This window comes from Macrotis lagotis, chromosome 3 (assembly GCF_037893015.1).
Source record: "Macrotis lagotis isolate mMagLag1 chromosome 3, bilby.v1.9.chrom.fasta, whole genome shotgun sequence".
NCBI classification, from domain to species: Eukaryota; Metazoa; Chordata; class Mammalia; order Peramelemorphia; family Peramelidae; genus Macrotis; species Macrotis lagotis.
The window spans coordinates 281945039-281967709 of record NC_133660.1 but is presented as its reverse complement, the minus strand read 5'-3'; the positions used below and the strand labels follow the sequence as shown (position 1 = coordinate 281967709).

The following is a 22671-nucleotide window of genomic DNA, read 5'->3' as shown; positions in this document are numbered from 1 at the left end:
AAATCGGGCAGCTTCCCCATCCCATCTCCATTCCCAAACTACGACTACCGGTACCTGCAGAAGAAGTACGGGGTGACCTATTCTGAAGCCAGGCAGAAGGTGAGGGTGGGCACTGGCCGAGACCCAGTATGACTACACAAAAGTCTCCCTATTGGAGGTGGCACCCTTAGTTGTTCACCCCTTTGAGTGACACAGGACAAAGCTCTTGCTGTGACCAAGAATGCTGATTTGATTGGGGAATATTTGTACTAAGATGAGGCAACCCCACTCAGAAACCTCCTCCTGCCTTAGTCTCTCCCCTATCCACTCCACCCTTCCAGTCAGCTGCCAAAGTGTCCCTCCCTCTGCTCAGGGAAGTCCCAATATCCCCCTCACTTCCTTCACAGCCTCCCAGGCTTTTTTGCTTTTCCTTCCCTTTCTTGGCCTTGATGTACCCCTGGATCCAGCTGTGGCTGCCTTCTGTCTCCTACCCCTGGATGCCTAGCCTCCACCCCTGGCCTCTGGGTCCCGGGTTCCCTTCAGACTCAGTGCAAATACTGACTTGGATAGGAGGCCTTTCCTGCTAGAAGCCTTCCTCTGAGGCTGGTTTGGATTCATCCCCTTGGTTACATGCTGCTCCTGGAATAGAATGCAATTGAATGCAATGTGCCTAGCGGAGTTGGGGGTCCAACCAACTTTTTTCCATTTGTTTGATGACTGACATCTAGACATCTATCTCCTCATCCCTGTGAACCATGTTTCCCACAGGGTGGGCTCTGACTCACTCACCTTTCTTCCCCCTGCTTGGTCTTATCTCCTGGCACAGTGCTTTATTGCATTAATTACTGCATTAATAAATACCTGCTGGATTGAACTGGGCAATTGTTCTCTGTCTCTGGGCCTCCATCTGATGGCTTTCCTTTCCCTTTGGTCCCCAGAGAACCATGGCCTGGAGTAGCCGAAAGACCAGTGACCGTACATCTCCTAGTCGCAAGAGCAGTCTCCGGATGGATGACGCTTTTGAGAGCATCAGTGAATTGGGGCCCCTCGAGCTGATGAACCGGGAGATGGACCTCCCCCCCTATGGGCCCCTCAAGAAGTCCCTGTCGGCAGATTCACTCAATTCCATCTCTTCTGTGAACAACAACTTTGGCCAGGACTTTGTGCTAGGCCAGGTGGAGGTGAGCATCCACTACCAGCCCAACAACCGCATGCTGCGTGTGGGGGTGCTCCAGGGCAAGGACCTGATGGAGAAGGAGGACCTCACCTTTGATTCCTGCTTCCTGCGTGTCAGCCTGGTACCCGAGGAGATGATCGTGGGCATCACCAAAGTAAGTCTGTCTGCTAGGGACAAGGGGAGAAGCCCCTGGGGAGGTTGGCAGTCCTAGGTCATACACTTAGCATTGACCTTGGCTGAAACTCTATTGAGCATGTCCTCAGCAGTAAAATAGGAACAATCACAATACTTGTACACCTACCTCATGTGGTTGTTGGGCACCCAGGGTGTACGGGCAAGGATGGATTGCAATCTGTATCACTGGAGAGAACACATACTGGGACATGTCCACTAGAGGAGGGACCCCTCCCAGGACTCTTGATGAGCATCCAAGGAAAGAGCCTCCTGCCCATCTGAAAGGGCCATAGAAATGTCAGCTCCAGTCAGGATGGCCTGGGAGCCCAGGGAACATCAGTGGATGGATACCTACATCTTTGATACACCCTGGGACAGAGAGGATCAGGGCTGGGAGGGCCCTCAGAACAGAGAATGTCCTTTTAGACTATAGAATATCACAGCTGGCAGGACCCTATAACATCAAGTGTTACTTTAGTGTAGGTGAAAGGGACCTGAAGACATAGAATGTCAGAACTGGGAGGGACCTTAGAACAAGATGTCAAGAATGGGAAGGGTTTTGGAACAAAGGATATTACCTTAGAACATGTCAGGTCTGAGAGCGACCTTAGGACGTGGTGGGGGAGGATTGCAGAGCAGAGATATCACCTTAGAACATGTCAGGTCATGGGGCGGCTAGGTGACACAGTGGATAGAGCACCGGCCCTGGAGTCAGGAGTACCTGAGTTCAAATCCGGCCTCAGACACTTAATAATTGTCTAGCTATGTGGCCTTGGGCAAGCCACTTAACCCCACTGCCTTGCAAAAAAAAAAAAAAAAAAAAAACAAACTAAAAAAGAAAAAGAACATGTCAGGTCTGAGAGGGACCTTAGGACATGGTGGGGGAGGGTCTCAGAGCAGAAATATCACCTTAGAACACATCAGGTCTGAGAGGAGGCTTAGACATAGAAAGGGTCAAAGTGGAGGAGGTGAGGATGGACCTGAAAACAGAGAATGCCAGAGCTGGGAGGGACCTTAGCACACAGAATGTCAGATCCAGTAGGGCATCTTAGAACATGACTGCGGGCTGTTAAGAGCCAGGCAGCACCTGAGAACACAGACTCTAGAATATCAAAAGTGACAGGGATCAGAGCTGCCCAACCACTCCAACCCCATATTCTCTGCAGGAAGAATCCAAGACTCCGAAAGGAGAATGAAGTTTGCTGAGGTGTGTGTGTGGGGGGGGGAATAGGTACCCAAAGGGACAGGTTGAGTGCCAAAAGAAATTAGGACTGGGGGCCAGGAAAGCATCCCACTGCACCCACCATCTTGTCTTCATCCTTGGGCTCACATCCCCAGGTAGGCAGTACCCACCTGGGCCTCCCTAGAGGCAGGACTCAGGGAGCTTGAGCTGATGGTTTTTTCAGGTCCTCCCCACCCCCTGGCCCTGGTCTTACAGAGTCCCTGAAGGCTAACAAGAAGGACCAGACTTCCCTTGACCCTTTTGGTCACTTCTCTCCTTGTACTCAGTCTGGTGCCAGTTCAAAAGCCAGCTTCTGTGGCTTTGTGCCTAGAGCCAGGCCAGGGGAGGCACCCCATGAGGGAGCTGGCATTGGCATGGCAAATCTGAGCCTGGGTGGCTAGGTGACTGGCAGACCCAGGGAGGGTTTGTGATCAGTGTCCTCCTCCAGTGCTTGGTCCAGGCCCTAGAGGTGGAGAGGAAGACAGAGGCATTACAATTTTCCCCACACACAGGGCCCTGGAGGCCACTGGATCAAAGCAGCCTGGCCCTTCAAAGGACTCATCCCAGCAAGTCTTTAGCAATGATTGCCTGGGGGTGCCCAGAGCTGGGTGAGGGCCCTGCAGAAGGTCTATGTGAGGAAAGAGATCAAACCCAGAACAGTCAGGAAAGGTCCAAGGCTGCTTGTCACCGAGGCTGAGACCTCGCATTGCTGGTGAGGGAGGTGCTTCCCCCATTTCAGAGCTGAGGCTTCGGGAGGCAAGTAGACTGGGGCATCAGGAGAAGTGCCTAGCCCAGTCCTCTTGTTGCTCTGCCACAGTGGGTACCAGAGTAGCTCCCTTAGGATCCAAGAGCTCCTAGGCTCCTTGACCGTACTCCCTTCTCCTGTCTCCACACAGCTTCAGTCCTGGTGCCCCAAATGAGAAGGCTGGTCCTACCTTTGGCTCTGCTCACATCTCCCCTGTCCTTTTGGACCCAGCTCAAGGGCAACCTCCCTTCCTTCCTGGTACATCTCAGGCCTTTTGGTTTAGTGGTTTCTTTGCTCTGACCACACCTGACTAGGGGCCTCTCTCCTCTACTAGACTGGCAGCTCCCTGAGGGCAGGGGCTATGTCTCTTCCCTCCCCCTTTCTCAGATCAGCTGCCAGGCTTCTTGTATCTACCAAGAAGCTCTCACGTGGACTAGTGAAGCACAGGCCTCCCTGGCATTCCTGACTCCCGATTCCCCCATTTTTAATCCAGTTTCCCTCTCTATGGCTGCCAAGTTGGCTTTAGTAGAACACAGAACTGAAGAAGTCAGCCCTCAGCTGGTTCCCTAAGGCCTTCCCTGGCATCTCAGTGTCACACAGCTTGGTACCCCCCTTTGTAAGCCTTCCTTGGTCCTCCCTCCTTGGTCACCCACAGGTCAGGTCCCTTGAGAACACTCTGGGTGTTCTCCCTCTCCAGATAAGCTATAGACCCAGAGGGTAAGGTCCTTAGGAGCAGAGCCTGGTTCTTTTTGTTTGACAGCTCTGTGCCCTCTAGGGCCAGCACATAGCAGGAGCCTAAACACTGTTTGCTGAATTGACTTAGTAAACAATTATCAAGAGCCTGTTACACAGGTAAAAGTAGGGCTCAGCCAGCCCTGATAACGTTTCAAAATGAGAACCATCAGGGTTGGACCCTCACCAAGGGAGGCAGGGAGGAGTGCCATAGCACACAGAGTGCTAGGCCTAGAGTCAAGTAACCCTGAGTTCAAATTCAGCCTCAGACAGTGACCACATGTGACCCTGGGTCGGCCACTTTGCCTCAGTTTCCCCAACTACAGATGTGGATAATTGTAGCACCTCCCTGGGATGTTGTTAGAATGAGATAATCTTGATAAAGCAAACATAGCAGTGCCTGGTCCATGGTGGGTACCTTATAAACACCAGCTGGGTGTAGTAGTAGTATGAGAAGGTTGGATAAAGTCAGGTCCTGTGCAGGGAAGGCGCCCTCTGAGCTATAAGGGTATCAGAGAAAGAGGATGAAAAGGGGAGCAGTGTCCAGGGGAGAAGAAGGGAGACCAGGGCCTCTGAAGATCATGAGGACTGGAAGGGATCTTGGGGGCTGTCTGGTAACATGGGAGGAAACTGAGACCTAGAGGTCACCTGCCTCAATGACATAGGAGAGAAACAGGATTCTGATTCCTGGCAACATCCTAGAATGGTGGTGAATCAATCATTAGACTGGGAGCTCCTGGAGGGCAGAGCTTAGTGGTGTCTTGTGAATATGCCTAGCCCTTGGCAGAGTGGTTGAGCCTGCCAGGCACCTCAGATGTAGCTCCTGGCAGACTCCCCATTTTCTTTGTTTGAGGCTGTCTAGACTCACAGACTAGATTTTAAGTCTCTCATTTTCTAGAGGATCTGGAGGAGCATTGTGGGAATGGGAACTTGAATGAAAGAAGGGCAGCAGGGCCCAGGACAGGTAAAACAAGGTATCTGGCCTGGAAGGAGGCCTCCAAGTCCTTTCCAGATCCTGTGCCCTGGTGATGAGGCTTGGGGCTAGTCAGTGGAGAACAGCTCGTCCACTTGCCACACTTTTCATATTTGCAGATGTCCAAAGCTGGAAGGGTTGGATGGCAACTAATGGCAGCTTGGATCCTAAAAGGCCCCAGTTGTGGTGGGTTGCTGGGGGGGGGGGAGGAAGGGGAAGCCAGGAAGCTCTTGATTTTGAGTGGCAAGGGAGAGGTGGCATGGGACCCAACACTTACTGGCTGTCGTGACCAGTCAGGTCCTTTCCCCAGGTTCTATAAACATGTGTGTGAATCTGGACTTACCTGGAGTCCTGCAGTTCTAACTGGTGGCTTTCATTGAGAAGGGTGGGAAGGAGAAGTCCAGTTTCCACGCTATGGAGAGAGAGGCTGTAAAGGAGGAAGATGGAGCAGCTGAGACCCCCAGAAGGAAGATCCAAGAGTAGTCAGCAGTGACAGGCCCGGCCCAGGCTAAAGGAGAGGTCAGGAGCAGGGGCTGAAGCTGAGACTCACCTCTGGGAATATGGGCCGGACAGCTGTCAGTCCTGGAGATGATCATAAGGCCCCCTAGATGCTGTCCAGGGATTACTAATTGTGCTTGATGCCTGGAGCAGCTCAACTACGTCTTGTTTAATCGAAGTAAATCAAACTAGAGGAAGGAAACAACAAGGGACACATTTGGGAGCCATTTTGTGTCTGTCCTTCGGTGTCTCCCATCCTTTTGTGTTGTTTCCCCTTCAGATTATAAACCTTTTAAGCGCAGGGCCCCCAGAGATAAGCCCAGGGTCTGCCACATGTTGTTACAAATAAAGGCCTCTAGGGGGCGCCGAAGCAGATAGAGCCTAGGAACACAGAGCTCTGAAGAGAGCTCTGCTTCCAGAGTTCAAATCCTACCTCAAACTCTACTTGGCTGTGTAACCCTGGGCAAGTCTGTAAAATAAGTCAGAGACCCCTCCAGGATCTTCACCAGGTAGCCCCAGGACTCACGCAGGGTCTCACACACAGTAGGTGTTTAATAATCAATGGTCAGAAGATCAGTGTCGATGTCGGGGGGAGGGGGGGGTAGATCATGGACCGCCAGGCCAGCAGGAGATCAGCATCATGGGAAAGGGCCACCACCCTCTGCACAAAGAAGCTCGTACTTTCACAATTTGTCCTCATGATAACTTCATCCTTCAAAAGCTGGAAGACTCATCCACAGAATTCTGGACTGTTTGGGAGAAGCCAGACTCAGCCTTGAGGGAAAATGCCTCCCCTCCCCCAAGCTGGGGACAGAAGGGAGCCTGGATTTGGGGACCAGCTCGCAGGAAGGAGAGGGAGGGAAGTCGGGCCAGGAAAGGTGGAAGATTCTCTTCTCCAGACAAAATTCCAATGAGAAAGAAAAGGGGTGTGACTGCAGAGACTGGTGGGAACACCCGGGGGGTTCCCTGAAATGTGTTCAGAAGAAGGAAGCCAGGTAGGTGGCCCTGGAGGAGCAGAGGAGAGCCAGCAACATCCAAACACAAAGGAGAGGTTTGTAAAAGCTCTCTAGGAGGGAAGAAGAGGCCCAACAAACAAGAGTACCGCCTTGTTGAGCTTGGCAGGGTGACGGAGAGAAAGGTAGGTCTTGACTTTCACCAGCCTCTAGTTGAAAGGGCATTTCCTTCAATTATTCAAAAGACCTTCTGAGAAGGCGTCTCAAGGCTTCAGCAGACAGACACCCAAAGGGTCCAGAACACAAGAAGGGTAAAGAAGCCCTGGCCAAGTCCTTCTAGAGGAGTGGGCTGGCCGTTATTTGTCACCATGGTCCCATCTGAGGTTGTCACATCATTGGGATAGTTGGGAACAGAGAGAAAGGAGGGAGCTGAGAAAGACTGGCCTCCATTGCCTTCTGGGGGACCACGATAACCACATCTATGGAACACTTTGCAGTTCACCCTATGAATTAGGGTTATGGTTAGGGTTAGCAATGAGTATGGGTCTGGATATGTCAAAAATCCTCCACAGCTCCCTATTGCCGGTGGGATGATCTCCAAGCTACTATTCCCAGCAGGCAAGGCCCTCCTAACCTAGGGCATGACTATCCATCCACCCAGGGGCCTGGATGCCACTTGGTGGTCACCCCCCATTCTTCCTGCTCCACCCTAAGTAGTCAGTTCACCCTCTACCATTCAGATCCCAGTCAATAGCCTCCCAGTGGTGTCCCTGGGGTCTCTTTCAGCCCAAGAATGAGGGTCTTAATTCTACTCCAAGCTGGATCACACTCCCTCCCCTCATCTCCTTCTCCTGGAGCCCTTGGCTCCCTTCAAAGCTTGGGTGAAGTACTGCCCGCCAGCAGGGGAGCCTCCTTGCCTAACCCCCAGCCCTGCCCTATTTACTTTGCCTCCATGAACAGGTGTGCAGGTTGTTCCCAGCACAGTGACTTTGGTTCTGTCCTTGGTTCCCAGCTCTAAGAACAGGCCTGGTACACAGTAGATGTTTAATAAATGTGTGTGACACTAATAGCATTTGAGGGTTTGCTAAACACTTTACAGATGTTCTAAAAATCTTCTGTGATGGCCTGGCTCTCACCCTCCTCTCCTGCCTCTGCACACTCCCTGCCTGAGGCCCCTGCTCTGGCCTCTTCAGTTGCAGCATCCTCTGGCCTCATCCAATGCTTGGCCCTGGTATTGGATCAATCCCTGGCTAGCTGGGGCTCTGCAGCCCCTTCTGCCTCTTCTGGGGGGGGGGGTGTTCTTATGATGACAGAACCAGTCCAGGAATTAGCTCCCAAGGGACCTAAGCCTTTATGAAGCTTCTACTATCTAGCAAGCTAATGACTGGATTTGACCTGAAGGAGAAGTCAATCCAAACATTTTACAGAGAGAAAACTGAGCTTTTCGGAGATTTCCCCCAGAGGATGGCCTGGCTCTTCCCTGCCCTCTTCTTAGAATCCCTTACCCAAGGGCAGGGTCAGATTAGCTTTCTCACTAAGTGCCAGGGCAGCTCCCAAACCAGACACTGGATCTGCCAATCCAAGTCATTTGCTTCCTCTAAGGTGGGTACCCATACAAGCTCCTTCAGTGCCCTGGACCTTGATCTTATGACCTATGCTCCTATGACTCAGGGAGTGCTTGGCTTGGAGTCAGGGAAACCTGAGTTCAAATCCTACCTCCGACTCTTAGCAACCATGTAGCCCTAGAGGCCTCGGACCCTGGTTCTTCATCAGTAAACTGGGGCTGAGAGGTTCAAGTGAGGGCCGGTGTGGGATGCAGTGTTCACTCCTGCTTTCTCCCTGCCTCTGCAGATCCAGCGATCGGCATATTCCATCTTCTTTGACGAGAAGTTTGTCATCACCCTGGATCCCTCAGTCCTGGAAGAAAGCAGCTTGCGCTTCTGTGTCTACGGCATTGATGACGATGACCGCAATGTCATGACTGGGATGGTGGACCTGAAGCTGTCTGTCTTAGAGCTGCCTCTGCAGCCCTTCTGTGGCTGGCTCTACCTGCAGGACGTGAACAAGGTGAGGGGCTGGGGCAGCTTGTGCCTTGGGGATGGGGGGTCCTCCCCATGGAGAACAGGTCTTCTCCCTAAGGCAGCTAGAGACTTGGGCTAGGAGGCTGCAGGCCAGAGAGGCTGCCTCCTGGAGAATCCTCCACCTTCTACAGAAGCCTGCCCAGGCAGATAAGGGGAATGGGGGGGGGGGGCAGGGAATGGTACAATTTTGAGGTTATTTAGGAGGAGAGAGTCTATTTACCTACAAATGAAATCCTGATTCCTACAGCCAGGCTGACCAGTGGTTACAGAGATGACTTTGGAAACCCTTTCCCAAATGTTCTCCAACTGGGCGACCCGGGGCAAGTTAAATCACTTCTCTCAGACTCAGTTTCCTCATCAGTGATAACTTCCTAGGATTGAAAGGGTTGAATGAATGCTTTGAAATCCCCTATCAGTGCTAGCCCAGCTAGTCTTAGCTATTCCCTACTAGCAGACCCTCTAAAGACCATGAGACCTCACTGTTGGCTGGTTCACACCACTGGTCATATTCAAAGGCATTAAAGACCCCACTCCTTTCCAAAGGTCCTGGGCCTTCATCCCAGCAGACTTCCCCTGCCCTTCTTGGGCTGGCCAAGCTGACACTAGACCCTGGGGGTCACCACCCACCTTGGGGCTGGTAGGGGCAGGATCTCCTACCTAGAGGGAGGCCTTCTGCCCTTGGCCTCCCAAACTCATGGGATGCTCTGTGTGTCTTCAGGTCTCAGATTCCGTGGGTGAAATCTTGCTGTCTCTCAGCTACCTGCCCACAGCTGAGCGACTCACCGTGGTGGTTGTGAAGGCCAAGAACCTTGTCTGGAACAATGAAAAGGCGACCGCTGGTGAGTGTTTGGCCTGCCAGAGGCAGAGCCTCCCTACCAGTGGCCTCCACTCTGTGGGTCAATGCAGTTGTCTGCTCAGAGGGTGAGGCAGGCCGTGGCCAGGGAGGGCAGGAGGCCCAGTGAACTTGGGTCCCTTGCTAAAGGGACAGGTTTCCTGAAGCAGTGGATGGAGTTTTCTTGAGTGGTCACACCTCTTAGACAGCTTGACTTCCTCCAGACCAGTGGGGCAGGGCTGAGGAGTGACCTCTCACCTAATGAAATGCCCCCCTAAGGGGTCTCATTGCCTTGGGCTCGACCCCCTCCTAGCTAATCTCTCTACAGCTGGTGTTCCAAACATGTCCTTGACTTAGCCAGCCATCATTCCCATCTGCCTAGGGTCTAGGGCTTCTTCTGTGTCCCCCACCCCTCATCCATCCAATGCCCTCTCTGCCAGGCTCACCCTGGCAGCTGAGGCTGGGGGTGCAGTGTGGAGAAGGCTGGACCGGCCTCAGACTCTTACAGTGGCGGATTGACCTCCCCGTGAAATGGGGGTGCTAACAGCTCCTCCCTGCCCAGGGGTGCTGAGGGGGTCACTGGGGGCCCATTGTGCATGCCCAAACAGCTGGCTGCTCCTCTGCAGCAGCGGCAGCACACAAGGGTCTGCGGCTCTGAACCCGGGGGCCAGCCGTGCCCAGCACCCCCTCCCTCCAGCCCTGCAGGGGCTCCCCCTCCCAGCTTTGTCTACCTGGAGCCCAGCAGCCCAGGGAGGGAGGGGGGAGCAGGATGCAGCTGCAGTCCATGTGTCTGGCTCCTATTGGCCAGCTGAGGGCCTGGAGACAGCGTCCCAGCCAATGGGAAGCCAGGCCGCTGCCAGCAGAGCCCGCACTCCCCCCGCCCCCAGGTGTTTCTGCAGAGCCCCTCAGAGTGCCAGGCGCCTGCGTACGGGGGGGAGGGGTCCCCGTGCCCCGGCCCTGCTTCCAGCTCCTCCCCTGCCCCCCAGAGCTGCTTCCTTCAGGGGTTACTGTTCCCTGGGACCCCTCCCACCCGCATCCTCCTGGAGTCAGGGAGACCTGGGTTCAAATTAAGCATCAGGAGACCGATCCCCCTGCCCTGCTTCTGTTCTCTCCCGGGGGCCTCCTTTCTGCTGAGGGAGGGTCCTCCTCAGGTGGTCCCAGCCCAGCCTCATCCTGAGCCACCTCAGGCCTCTGGACTGCTGTGGCCACAGGCTCCTCAGTGGTCACATCGGGCACAGCTGCCCAGGGTACATTCCTGAAGGCCAGAACCTACTGGGTGAGGAGTGCCCCAAAGTCCCCCTGCAGGCTCAACTCCCATCATTCTCCCTCCCAGGACCCCCTTGCTGCTCCCCCCAAGCTCCCATCTCCCACCTTTGCTCTTGGAGGTCCAGCTGCACAGCTGTGAGCATCGCTCTGCTGACCTGGCACTCCTGCCCCTGGCATAACATCTGGCACTGTCAAGGAACTCTGATCAAGGGGAAAGGGGCTCTGCTAGCTGGTCCTAAGGGTCGGTCAGGGAGCTGGCTGTATGACCTCCTTGGGCTAGGTCAGGTGTGGTCCAGCCTGGGAGGCCCGGCCTAGGAAGCATATGCAGCTCTAGAGCTGGCCTAAAAGAAGGTTGGCACTGCTTTAGGAAAGTTTATTGTTCATTAGGACCCCCTCCCCATCAGGTTTGGTTCAGGGAGACCAAGGCAGGACTGAGTGGTACCCACTGGCAGGGGAGGGCAGGAGGAAGAATGAATGATGCAAGTGGAGGCCCGGTCTACTCAGGACTTATCGTGCAGGCACATAGCCACTGACCATGAGCTCCCAGGAGCGCAGCACAAGCCTATATACAGCAGGCATTTAAAAAATGCTTGGGCACTGATTGATTGACTGACCAGTGGCAGAATGGCAAGGCTCCTGACCAAGCTCAGAGGTGCCCCCCATATCCCTGCTCCCAGGGACTGGTCCAGTCAATTCAGGAGCATGAGGGGCCAAGACTGGGGCCAGAAAAAGCAGGGAAGGGGCCAATGTGCACCCATGGCTGGGGTCTCAATGCTGAAGATGCCACAAGTCTTATCCAGACACAGGTGCTGGAGCCCAAGGGAGAGCAGGGGGCAGAGGGACAGCCAGGGGCAGGAGCGACCCTCAGATGGGGGTGGGGGGCTGGCTCCTACAGCTGGTGGGGGGGGGTCCTCGCCTGGACTTTCTGCTGTTTCCCCAAACAGATCCCTTCGTCAAGGTGTACCTGCTACAGGATGGGAGGAAGATAAGTAAGAAGAAGACTGCCGTGAAGAGGGATGATGCCCACCCGGTGTTCAATGAGGCCATGATCTTCTCCGTTCCTGCCATTGTACTCCAGGTGAGGGGGTCAGGACTGGGACCCAGAGCCTTGTGGAAAAAGGGGTCTAGGGTTCCATTCACTCCTGGGTGAGGCCCTAGGGAAGACACAGGGTTTGGAACAGATGACTCCCTGTCCTCCCTAAGCTTGCAGTCTAGGGGGAGGAACAAACACAATCCCTCTTGGGGCCTCTGCTCAGGAACACTCTGCCTTGACTTTCTGAGGCCAGTCAGGGCATCCCCCCGGGGATGGGGGAGTCATGAGGCAGAGTGCCTGGCCCAGGTCAGGACTAAGCTCTGTGTCTGAGAGACTAAGGATCCGGGCTTTCTCCTATGTTCACTTCTGTTGTCCCCTGTGGAGCTTGAGAGGGTGAGAAACTTCCTCCCGGTGGGCCTCAGACCTTCTTTCTTGTGTAACCCCTGCAGCTGATGGATTTTTCAGGCTGGAGCCCTGAGCTTTCTTGGGGTTCCCTTGATCCTGCATCCCCCCATGCCCCAGGCCTGGCTTCTTTTCTGATCTCCCCAGTTTGTTCTCCAGGCTCAAAGCTCCCGAGATCCCAAGAAAGGCAGAGCTCTGAGCACTTGGGTCCGAGCAGATGGCCCCCAGCCCTGCCTCGGTGGAGCCCCAGAGCCTCGCCTCTGCCAGGTTCTGCTCCACGGCCCTCTTCCTGGGAGCCTCCCTGGCTCCTGCCCAGGCTGTCCTTCGATTTCTGGGCTCAGCCCTGCTTCCCACACCTGCCATTCACCTTTCTGCCTTCCTGCCCATCAGCTGGGCAATCTCTGGGCAATGGATTCTTCTATCACCATTGGCTGCACTGCTTTAGAGCCCCACAAGGGGGCGAGCTGGGGGAGGTCTGAGGCCCACGCATGTCTCCCAGTTCTGCAAATGCGTAGTTGGGTCTGTACCATCTTCCTTGTCCTGGAGGGGACGCAGAAATGGAAGAAGAAAGAAAAGTCAAATGTACATCTATATAGTCCCTGTTCCCAAAGCCTGCCCAGCCTGGCTAGGGGCGGGGAAAACCGTCCATCATGACTGGCCCAGAAAGTAGAACCCTAGTGAGGCCAAGAGGGGAACAAAGCAAGAGCTTCTTAGGATTCAGGAATGCTCAGGCCTGGAAGGATGGGCAGGATCAGCAGATGCCCATCCCTGGGACTCTGGGCAATAATCTCACTCTCCCCCCCTCCCCCAGGACCTGTCTCTGAGAGTGACCGTGGCCGAGTGTGGCAGTGATGGGCGGGCTGACAACATTGGTCATGTCATCATTGGCCCATTGGCCAGTGGCATGGGCATCACGCACTGGAACCAGATGCTGGCCACCCTGCGTAAGCCTGTGTCCATGTGGCACCCTGTCCGGCGAAACTAGGAGTGCCTAGATGCTGCGGCTGGGAGCCACATACCAGTGGCCTCAGCCTGGGACCCTCTTTCCACCCTGGGTTCCAACATGGACTCTGCTCTCTCCAATGCTCTTCTCCCCACATTCCCAGCTGCGTGAAAGGGGAACGCAGCCCTTCCCTGCCCTGCCTCCCTCCTCTGGGCTCCCTGTCCTCCTGAACCCAGAACTTCTCTGGTTACCACCATTGCCTATTTAAAAAGAAGCAGCGTCTCCACTTGCATGGATGGGAGATCATCTCTCCCACTGGCCTCAGAATGGGGGGGAGCAGATGCCAAGGCCAAGCCGGACATTGAGGGCAGGTTGGCCACATTGCGAGCCCCGGAAAGGCTTTTCCTTGGTCTTAGGAGTTGGGCCTGAAACGAACTAACCTCTCTGAGCCCACCCAGCTAGCCCAAAGGGGAGGAAGTCTAAGTCTCCCATCCTACCTTCTGCATCCTCTTTGTTGAATGCTCTCGTCTTCATGGGGTTCCATGAGGCCCACACTTGCTCTCTGAGGGTGGGCCCTGCAGGATGTCTGGGATCTAGAATAGATGAAGAAAACCCAAGAATTAGCCTAATTCTCATTTCCATCCTGCTTCAGAAGTTGACAAGAGGGGGAAAAGGACATGCCCATCATATCATCTCCATTTCACTGACAGGGAAACAGGTTCAGAGATGAGGAGGGCCTTGCCAAGGCTACATAATAAGGAAATAGAGGAGACAACCCGACCTCTTGGTTGGGCTCCTCTATCCAAGGAGAGATCAGTCAAATAATCAGGGGTAGGAGTCATTAAGCAAGTCCTACTATGTGCTTGGGGGCAGTGTTAAGAGGCCAAAGAGGACTGTTCTAGGGGTGCTCCCAGCTCCAGCAAAATTCAAGATCTCCAACCACACAAGGAACTGGACAGATTCCAACTGCTATGTGGATAAAGAGGATCAGTGTAGACAGAAACAGTCAAGGAAGATTTCAAGGAGGTAGAGGGAAATTTCCCATTTTCTAGGAGGAAGTCATGGAGTGGTGGTGGATTCCTGCAGAGACGGAAAGCACTCTGTCAGAAAGTGTGTTTTCAGATGGCTGGCTCTTCAAATATGGTAGGATCTTATCAGGAAAGAGCCCTTCAGCTGAAGGTCTTGGAAAGTAGCTCCTGATAGCTCAGGGGCTAATCACTCAACCTAGTAAGTAATCCCTAAGGAAATCCAGTCATGTTCTCAAATTCTCCCTGAATGGACTTAACCAGTTGATGGGATTGGATGGATTCTGGGAAGAACCTTAGATGGGCTATTGTCTAACCTGTGGATTGTGGGTATTAACCACTCTAAGAAACCATCTTTAGGAACAGTCTTAGGTGTGCATGGTGGACATCAGAGAACTTGAAATATTAAGGAGGGACCTTAGAACGGAGAACATGGGATGTCAGAATGGGAAGAGCCTAGTGGTATTCAACCCCTTTATTTTTCAGAGTATAGTCCTGAGGTTTAGCAAGTGAATGTAACTATTGTCCAACCTAAGACCAGTCAAGTCAAACCATCTATGGAAAGCCTGAAGAAAGGGCAGTCATTCTTACTATTAGTGATTACCAGTAGTCAAGGGTTCAGTGATCACAGAAGTTCTGGACTATTTCAGACCACACTGTTTCACCCCCATCCCATCCCAGGTCAGTTAGGATTCCTTTGCTGGAATCCCCAAAGATCCTGGGGCCTTTTGAATGCCTTTCTGATTGACATTTCCAAGTTTTCTCCTTAGCTTAGGTTGGTGTATCCCTGCCCCTCATCACCCTCCCCCCCATTAAAATAACTACCATCTAAAAATAGTCACACTATGTGACTAAAAGAAATGGAAGCACTACAAACGACAAACATTTCAGGATCATTCCAAATAGCCAGCACTAGCCCAGTCAAATCTTATTAATTCAAAATGCTGATGACGGGGTAGATTTTATCTGAGTATCCCTTCTCTTGGAGCAACTGGCCCATGAAGGGGACTGGAAAGGGTTAAAAAAAATGGAGCTGGGTGACCCTGGGGAAGTTAACTCTGAGTCCCAAATTGAAGGAATTGGTATTGATGACCTGGAAAGCTCCTTGAAGACTTTGATTGCTTGGTTGTCAGAGGACATGTCCTGAGAGGTGGATCTGGTGAGCATAGCCTCCTGTCCTTCCAAAGGGTTTTGAGAGTTCTCTAGGTCTGACCCAGCTTTCCAGATCTTTTTGATATCGTTTTATTTGTTTTCTCCCCAGGATCATTATCCAGATCATTACCCATTCCTCACTTCCATTTATACAGATGATATCTAATCTATCACTTTCCTTGAGACATTTTCCTCTAGCGGGGTCAGGGTTTGTTGTGTCCCTTTTCAGATGAGGAAACTGGCTTATTAGACAGATAGCACTGAGGCCCACAGAGTTATAAATCAAGTAAGTGGCAAAACCTGGACTTGAAACCAGGCCTTCCAGCTCCAAGACATTTTCCCTGATTGTCCCAGATAGAAAACAAGTGTTCTTAGCTGGGGGTTGGGGGGTGGGCAGGGCCAGGTAGGTGAGGGAGGTGCTCACCCCAGTCGCTGATGGGTCCTTCTTTTAACAACTACTTCTTGGTAACTCGGTGCTAAGCTCTTTTGCTACTGAAGGACTCCCCTTGGTGTCAGCAGCCCTCCAAAGGAGACGCCCAAGAGAAAAGTCCTTGCTGCCTCAGCCGAGTTGCAGCTCTGGCCCTAAGGAAGCAAGGAGAGCTGACTATCCTTGGCCTGGTTGGTTCTACCCTTCTCCACCCTTCTCCCCAGAGCCTTCCCTTCCTGAGATCATGGTCCTCGAGTTCTCAGCCTTGTAGCCCCTCATGGGTTTGGGAGGGAGGCTAATGTGTCCCCCTAACATTCTGCCGCCTTGAGCAGGAGGGAGCAGCATCTCCTACTCAGTCTGAAGAGCAGAGAGGTTAACCCCTGTTGTTGTTCTAAATGCATGAAATATAACAAATATGTGGCACCTATGTGTTGAGGCATCAGTGATCTGACCTCCCCTACCAAAAAATAAAGCAGCTGAAAAACAGAATGCGCTTGGCTAGCCACATTCCCTTTGTTCACACCAGCCTCTGGGGCCCTGGGTCTTTGGGAATCGTGGCCAAGGGAAGGGGATGTGAGGAGCTAAAGAGCTGTCAGAAAATGGAGGCTGCAGAAGCATTCAGGAGATGGGGCATCTGGAGGACAGAGGAAGAGACCCCGGGGAAGGAAATCTTCCCTCCTTTGAGATTCTGGGACCCAATGAATCACTCATCTTAGCTTCTTTCTGTTTGCTAGACTGTGCTGCACAAAAAGAGGTAAGGCCTGCCCTCGAGGAGCTTACAATCTAATGGAGGCCATGCTGGATGCAGGATAAATAGACCACAGCTAATAGAGCCCTGGATTTAAGAGTGGTTAGAGAAGGGGCAATGAGCTGGGCCTAGAGGAAGGGGGAAACCACTCCAGGCCTGGGGGGGGGGGGGGCAGCCTGAGACAATGCCCAAAGCTGAGAGGGAGGCTTTAAACTGCTCCCCCTGAACAACTACTGCTGGCTATGCCTGACCCCTTCTACTTTGCTGGTCAGGGAAGCCTGTGATCCGGCAGAGTAAACCATGGCCCCAGGCTTGTCCAGAGGCGATCTCACTAGTCTGGGGCAAAGACAGGAAGACCCAATTGGGAGGACATTTGGAATCCAAGGACCCACCTTGAATCCTGACCTTTCTACTTTCTGCAAAATGGCTAGATAACCTCTGATGTCCCTTCCAAGACTGCTGGGACTTCAGGCCTCCTGGGGTCCCATGTGGACTTGTTAGGGTCTTTATATTCCTTTCTTTTTCAGCCTTTTCCATTTCCCTTTTGTCCATCACTTCATGCCCAGCAGAGAGCACTGGGCCTGTGGTCTGGAAGACCTGGCCCTCTTACTTCCTGACCTTTCCTAAGTCACATTCCCTCCCAGCTCTAAAAATGGGGCTAATGATGCAGTATCAATGCAACAAGCTCAGATGAGATCATATCAAAGGCTGACATAAACAGCTGCTTGATGATAATGAGGAGGATAAGGACGATTCATCTTCCTGAGCTATGCATAAGGGGGCTCATTTTGCCCATGATCTCCTGCCCTGCCTCCACTGTTTTTCTTCTTTTCATCCTCCTCTCCACTGTAGCTCCATTGCCTCTCAGAAAAGACAGGCAGCAGAGACCTTCCCCCCCCACCCCAGTCCTGTCTTAGTCTCAGTGTTTGTCTAATTCCCTCAAGAACTGGTGGTGCCTGCATCTGAAGGCAATCCTCAATCCATTCCAGTGGCTCCCTATTTCCTTTAGGATCAAATGCAAGCTCATTTGTCTGGCAGCGAAGGTTTCTGCTTTCTCCATGTTACTTGTTTCCACTGTCAGGGTTCAGGCCACTTTGCCCTCCTTGCAAAATGGTTTCTCTCTCCTCACCTTGGCCTCCTGGCATCCCTAAGTTCTTTTAAGGAATGTCTCCTTACTTGGTCCTCCTCCCCACACCCTGGCATATTTACCTGGCTAGTACTGAGAACCAGTTGGGAAATTGGAGGCGGAGGGGACAAGCAACATAAAGAATCACTATCTAACAATCCAACTCAATGGCTTCTCCCTCCCAATGGAAGGTCCTTAACAACTTTCTCTCCAACAGCGGCTGCCACAGCATCAAGGCAAGTCACCCAGAATATCTTCAGTGAACTTTGCAGAGCTCTGGAGATACATAGAAAGGCAGACCCAGAGTCCCTGTCCTCTAGGAGCTGCCATTCCACCAGCAGATGGTTAACAAAGACTGTTTGGGGACCAGGTCCTGGGTCTGCCTGCCTTCACTGGCACTGAAATGGGCCCCTCTGCCCCTTAGGAGCTCGGTGACCTTGGAGAGCATCTTCCCACCTCTGGGTGAGTGGGCTTCATTTTCCAAACCTGTGAAATGACCTCAAAAGTCCCTTTTAGCTTGAACATCCTACCACAAGCCCTGGGCAAGATACAAGACTGATAAGATACACAATCTATGGGATCCTAGAGAGCATGTTGTAAGAATCTTCAGCTATCAGATAGAATATGTGCCTGAAGGTCTGCAAAGTGCTTTACAGACTTCCAGAGGAAATGGCTGTCCCTCTCTAAAGCAGCAGGTTGCAGTTCCCCACAACTCCTCCAGCAAAACCCTAAAAAGCTCCCTAGCCCAAATAATGGCCAAGCCACCTGCCCCACCTCACCCCTAGAACTGCATAAAAAAGCAAACAGAAGCCCACAAGCAAACAGAAAAGGCAATTTTTGTTTGGAAAATATTGAATTTAAGATGTTTACTGGATAAACAATTTGAAATGTAACCTAAGCTGTTGGAGATACAAGACTAGAAGTCAGGAGAGATTAGGGGTAGAGTTGAGGGTCTTCAGCAGAACTAGCCATGAAATCCACAGGGTCTGATAAGACCCTCAAGTGAAGTTGGATAGAGGGAGAAGAGGGTCTGGGTCAGAGCTCTGTAGGACTCCCATGGTGCTCAGATGAGTCTTGGGGAAGTTCCAACAAAGGAGGCTGAGGAGGGGTAATCAGACAGGTAGGAGGAGGGCCCAGCTGATTATATGACCTAAATTTGACCCAGTCAAACAGGTGTGATTTTCTCCACTTTCATTCAGAGGTATGAGTGTAGGAGCAAAAATGGTAGATGATTCAGGTAAGCCAAAGTTGAGACTTGACTGGGTGCAATCAGTGAACTGGTTCACTCAGGGGACCAGAGGGGAAAAAGAAGAAAGAATACTTAGTGTAAGGTCAAGGATCTGACCATTTGGGTAAGTGCTGAAGGATGAGGTCATGGGAAAAATGAGTATATTGAGGAACTGGGAAGTTTGGGTATTTTAGATTGAAGTCCTCCAGTACAAGGGTGGGGACACTGAAGTCACTAAAGAAGGAAGAAGAGTGTCCTGGAGTCTGGAGACCACAACCAATGGGATTTGTCATTGGGTGGTAGATATGGACTGTTTGGATTTAAGAGAAGAGGCTACTGGATGATTGCAAGAGGAGGAGAAGCTGGAAGTGGTAGTGGGGAGCCAAGAGTATCCTGAGTCCCCCACCTCAGTGGGGCCTATCCACACCCAAAATGCTGCAGGGAGTAGAGCCTGGTCCTGGCACAACTTGGGAACCAGCATAGAAGAGTTAACTAAGAAAGTCATCAATGACCACTCTAAAGAATTACCTAAAAACCCCACCTAATTCCATTATAGCTATGAGCAGAAACTCCAAGGAAAAAGTCGGATTTTCCATAAGAATTACATGAATACCCAGAAGAAATGAAATAGCAGAAAAATGAATTCAATCTTTAGATTAGGAAAGAAATAGAATAGATAGTTTAGAACAGAAAGTGGTAAGCCTCATCCTCATCCAACTAACAGACTCCCTAATTCCTTTCTTACTAGAATCAGAAATCTAGGGCTTTAGGACAGCAAGAGACAGAAAAACAAAATTGAAAGATGGCGGGGGGAGAAGAAAATTTAAGATATCTGCTACTCAAAACCAACTAACCTAGAAAAAACATGGGGTTGGGAGGTTCCTTAGTGCTGGGGACTGTCCCTTACCCACTCTGAAAGCCAAAATCATGTAGTGAAGGCAAAGACCATAAGGAGGCACCAGAAATCCAGTCATGAATCCCTGGTGGTGTGGGAGGCATTTCAGTTTAGCTCAACCAGACTCTCCCACACCCCATCTTACTAGCCAGGCCATAAAGCCTGGGGTGGGTGCCGGAGAGTCAGATCAAAAAGAAATGGACCCTGCCTTCAAGGAGGCTACATAGGAGGCAGGGAGGCTATCCTCATCAGTGGGCACAGAGGAGCCAATTCACAAGTCTGATGAATTCTGTAGAATTAAAATACGAGGTCTTTGAGGTCAGGACCCATTTCTTCCTTTCTCTATATAAAACCTGTTGCTTTCCTCCAGTTCATGAGGAGGAACAGAGGGGTAGAGGGATGGAAGGCTGGAGGGAACGGGTTTCCCAGAGGTTGGATGAGAATTAGAAAGGGGAAAAAGCTGAAGGATCCAGAGTCATCTGATTGGGGGGTGGGGGGTGGGGAGAAAATGTCCTGGTCTAGTGATCTAGTGATCCATGGATCTGAGACAGTGAGGGAAAGAACCAACAGGGAAGATGGCCTAGGAAAAAAAGGAGGCAATGAGGGGCTGAAAAACAAAGGAGAAAGGCAGAGAGAGAGAAGAGAGATCAGTGGAGCCAGGTCAGAGTTCATGATCTTGGAGGAAGAGTAGCAATAAGGTGAGATGGGGTCTCAAGCCAGAGAAGAGGAGGCCTGCCCTGGCACAGAGGACAGCAGTGAGAGCTACCCAGACAGTGAACAAATGGCAAAGGCCAGAAAACCACTTAGGACTAAGGATGGAGGAAGGCTCCAGGGAGCTGGAGTGGCCACACCCTCCTCTTCCTCCTGTCCTCATCCTGGCCCTATGTACTGAGGGGACAGCAACATGACGGAGATGTGGGGAAGAGGACTGTGAAAAACAGGTTGGGGACAGCATCCCAGTGACTCAAAAAGTGTCCATAGACAAGAAGCAGTTGGAGGTCCCTGAGACTGAGGTGGGCCACTGTCACTATTTCTTAAGCACCAAGGGATCTTGGATCTGTTGGCCAATTATTAGTCAACCTTTATCAGACAGTTACTATGGGCCAAGCATTGGGTGAATCACTGGGAATCCAAATACAAGCAAAAAGTCAGGCCCTGCCCTCGAGGAAGGTGCCCTCTAATGGGATCACAGAATACATCAAAGGAAGCCAAATAGCTGGGTAAAGGGTGGGGGCAGGATGAAGATGTCCAGGAGGCATCCTGTTGAGAAATGAAGAGTTGGCTGGCCTACACTCTCTTCTTCAAGGTAGATCCTAGAAGGAAAGGAGGAGCATGATGATGCCAGGGCTGATGGGATCCTCTGGGATAAAGAGGTTTGGAGAGATGCTGGCTTCCCCAGCAGGGCAGCAGCAGAGGCCAGGTCACACTGTGCCATGTCCAGTGCAGGAGGAGCCAGGTCTTAGATAGGGGAGGCAGAAGCCTTAAGAGGGTATCAGTGCCCTGCACTCCTTCCCAAGTCCACTGGACCTTGTCTCCTAGGCAGCTGATATGTCAGCAATGGTGCTGACCTGCTTGGGTTCCTCAGAAGGACTATGGGTAAGGGACTATTTTGGGGGATCCTGGCCAAGCTCTCTGGGATTTCTGCATTGTTTGGGATGGACTCCAGTTTCCCAAGAGTCCCAGAGGTCCCTGAAGGCAGCTCCATGTTCTTACCATAGGCTGTCTGGCCTTGATGATAACCATGGCTGGAATTTAGTAGATGCCCTGTCTATATACCAGGCAGTACCTTAAACACTTTAGAAATCTTATGTCAATTGATCTTCACAACTCAAGGTGTTGTCATTATCCCCATGTTATAGTTGAGGAAAGTGAGGCAAGCAATAGGATGTGACTTGCCCAGGAGCTCTGCTCACCATGGTGCTTCCTAGTGGCCTCTTAGCTAAGCTTTGGCTACTAGAGGGCCTCCCCAGAATGCAGCAGGCACTCAATAAATGGTGGCTATCATTATCATCGGCAATATCAAGAACCCACAGATGAACATAAAGTATCCCCTAGGTCCCCCGGCTCTGGAAGGAAGAGGGGGGTGAGGGGGTGATTCTGAAAAAACAATGACTGATAGCAGAACAAGGACCTGCCAGGATTGATGAGCGCTTGTCCATCAGCAGAGAGCTTTCCATGAGATATTTCTTTTAATCCTCCCAATGACCCATTTTGCAAATGAGGAAACTGGCAGGCATGTGAAATGACCTGGCCCAGGTTATTTAGTGAATAAGGGTTGAACCATGGCACCAGCTAGTTGCCAAACCTTGAAGGAGAGCTCAGGACATGGTGGACTATTTGCCAGTCCAGCAAGGCTTCTCAGGGTGGGACCTCAAGCAGGCTCACAAATCAATTAATAGACACTTATGAAGCACCTGTTGTGGGCAGCAAGATGGCCCCATTGTGCCCTGAAGACCAGACTTGGGGTCAGGAAGACCTGAGTTCAAACCTGGTCACAAACACTTCCTAGCTGTGTGAACCTGGGTAAGTCATTTCGCCCTCAGTTCCCTCATCTGTAAAAAGAGCTAGAGAAGGAAATAGTAAACCACTGGAGTATCTCTGCCAAGACAACCCCCCATGGTGTCACAAACTGAACAACAAAACACTGTGCCCTCGAGAAGCTTCCATTCTTACGGAGAGATGACACGTCCTTGAATAGGCATCTATGTGATACCTACAGAGGCACTTGGTAGGGGGAAGGAGTCAGGGGACATCCCAGGCCCTCAGTTCCCCCACCCTTGTAAAAGGAAGGCCTGAATTCTCAGGTGACCTCTTGGGTCCCTTTTAGCTCTAGGCCCTTCTGTCCCTGTGATGCTTCCCAGGGCAGAGGTAGCTCAGGAAATAGTCGCCTTCCTGAGTGCAGGGGGTGGTCTCTGTAGCCCCTTTCTGCAGCATCTCCAAGCAAGATGGAGACCACGCCCTGTGGGGGGTTGCTGCTGGCTTCTCTGGAGAGCCCATTTTTGCTACCCAGAGACCGCTGACTCCCCACACCAGCATCGGATTGGCTGCAGAGACTCTGCC

The 22671-nt window shown here is 52.0% G+C and overlaps 1 protein-coding gene across 1 annotated transcript; it reads left to right on the top strand.

Annotated features, from left to right (window-relative positions):
- Nucleotides 1-16: 16 nt before the first annotated feature.
- SYT12 (synaptotagmin 12) lies at nt 17-16103 on the top strand. The gene is made up of 6 exons (XM_074230958.1): nt 17-99; nt 918-1310; nt 8305-8520; nt 9253-9373; nt 11577-11710; nt 12879-16103. The coding sequence occupies exons 2-6, from the start codon at nt 924-926 to the stop codon at nt 13050-13052; spliced, it is 1032 nt and encodes a 343-aa protein (XP_074087059.1). The 5' UTR covers nt 17-99; nt 918-923; the 3' UTR covers nt 13053-16103.
- Nucleotides 16104-22671: the final 6568 nt, after the last annotated feature.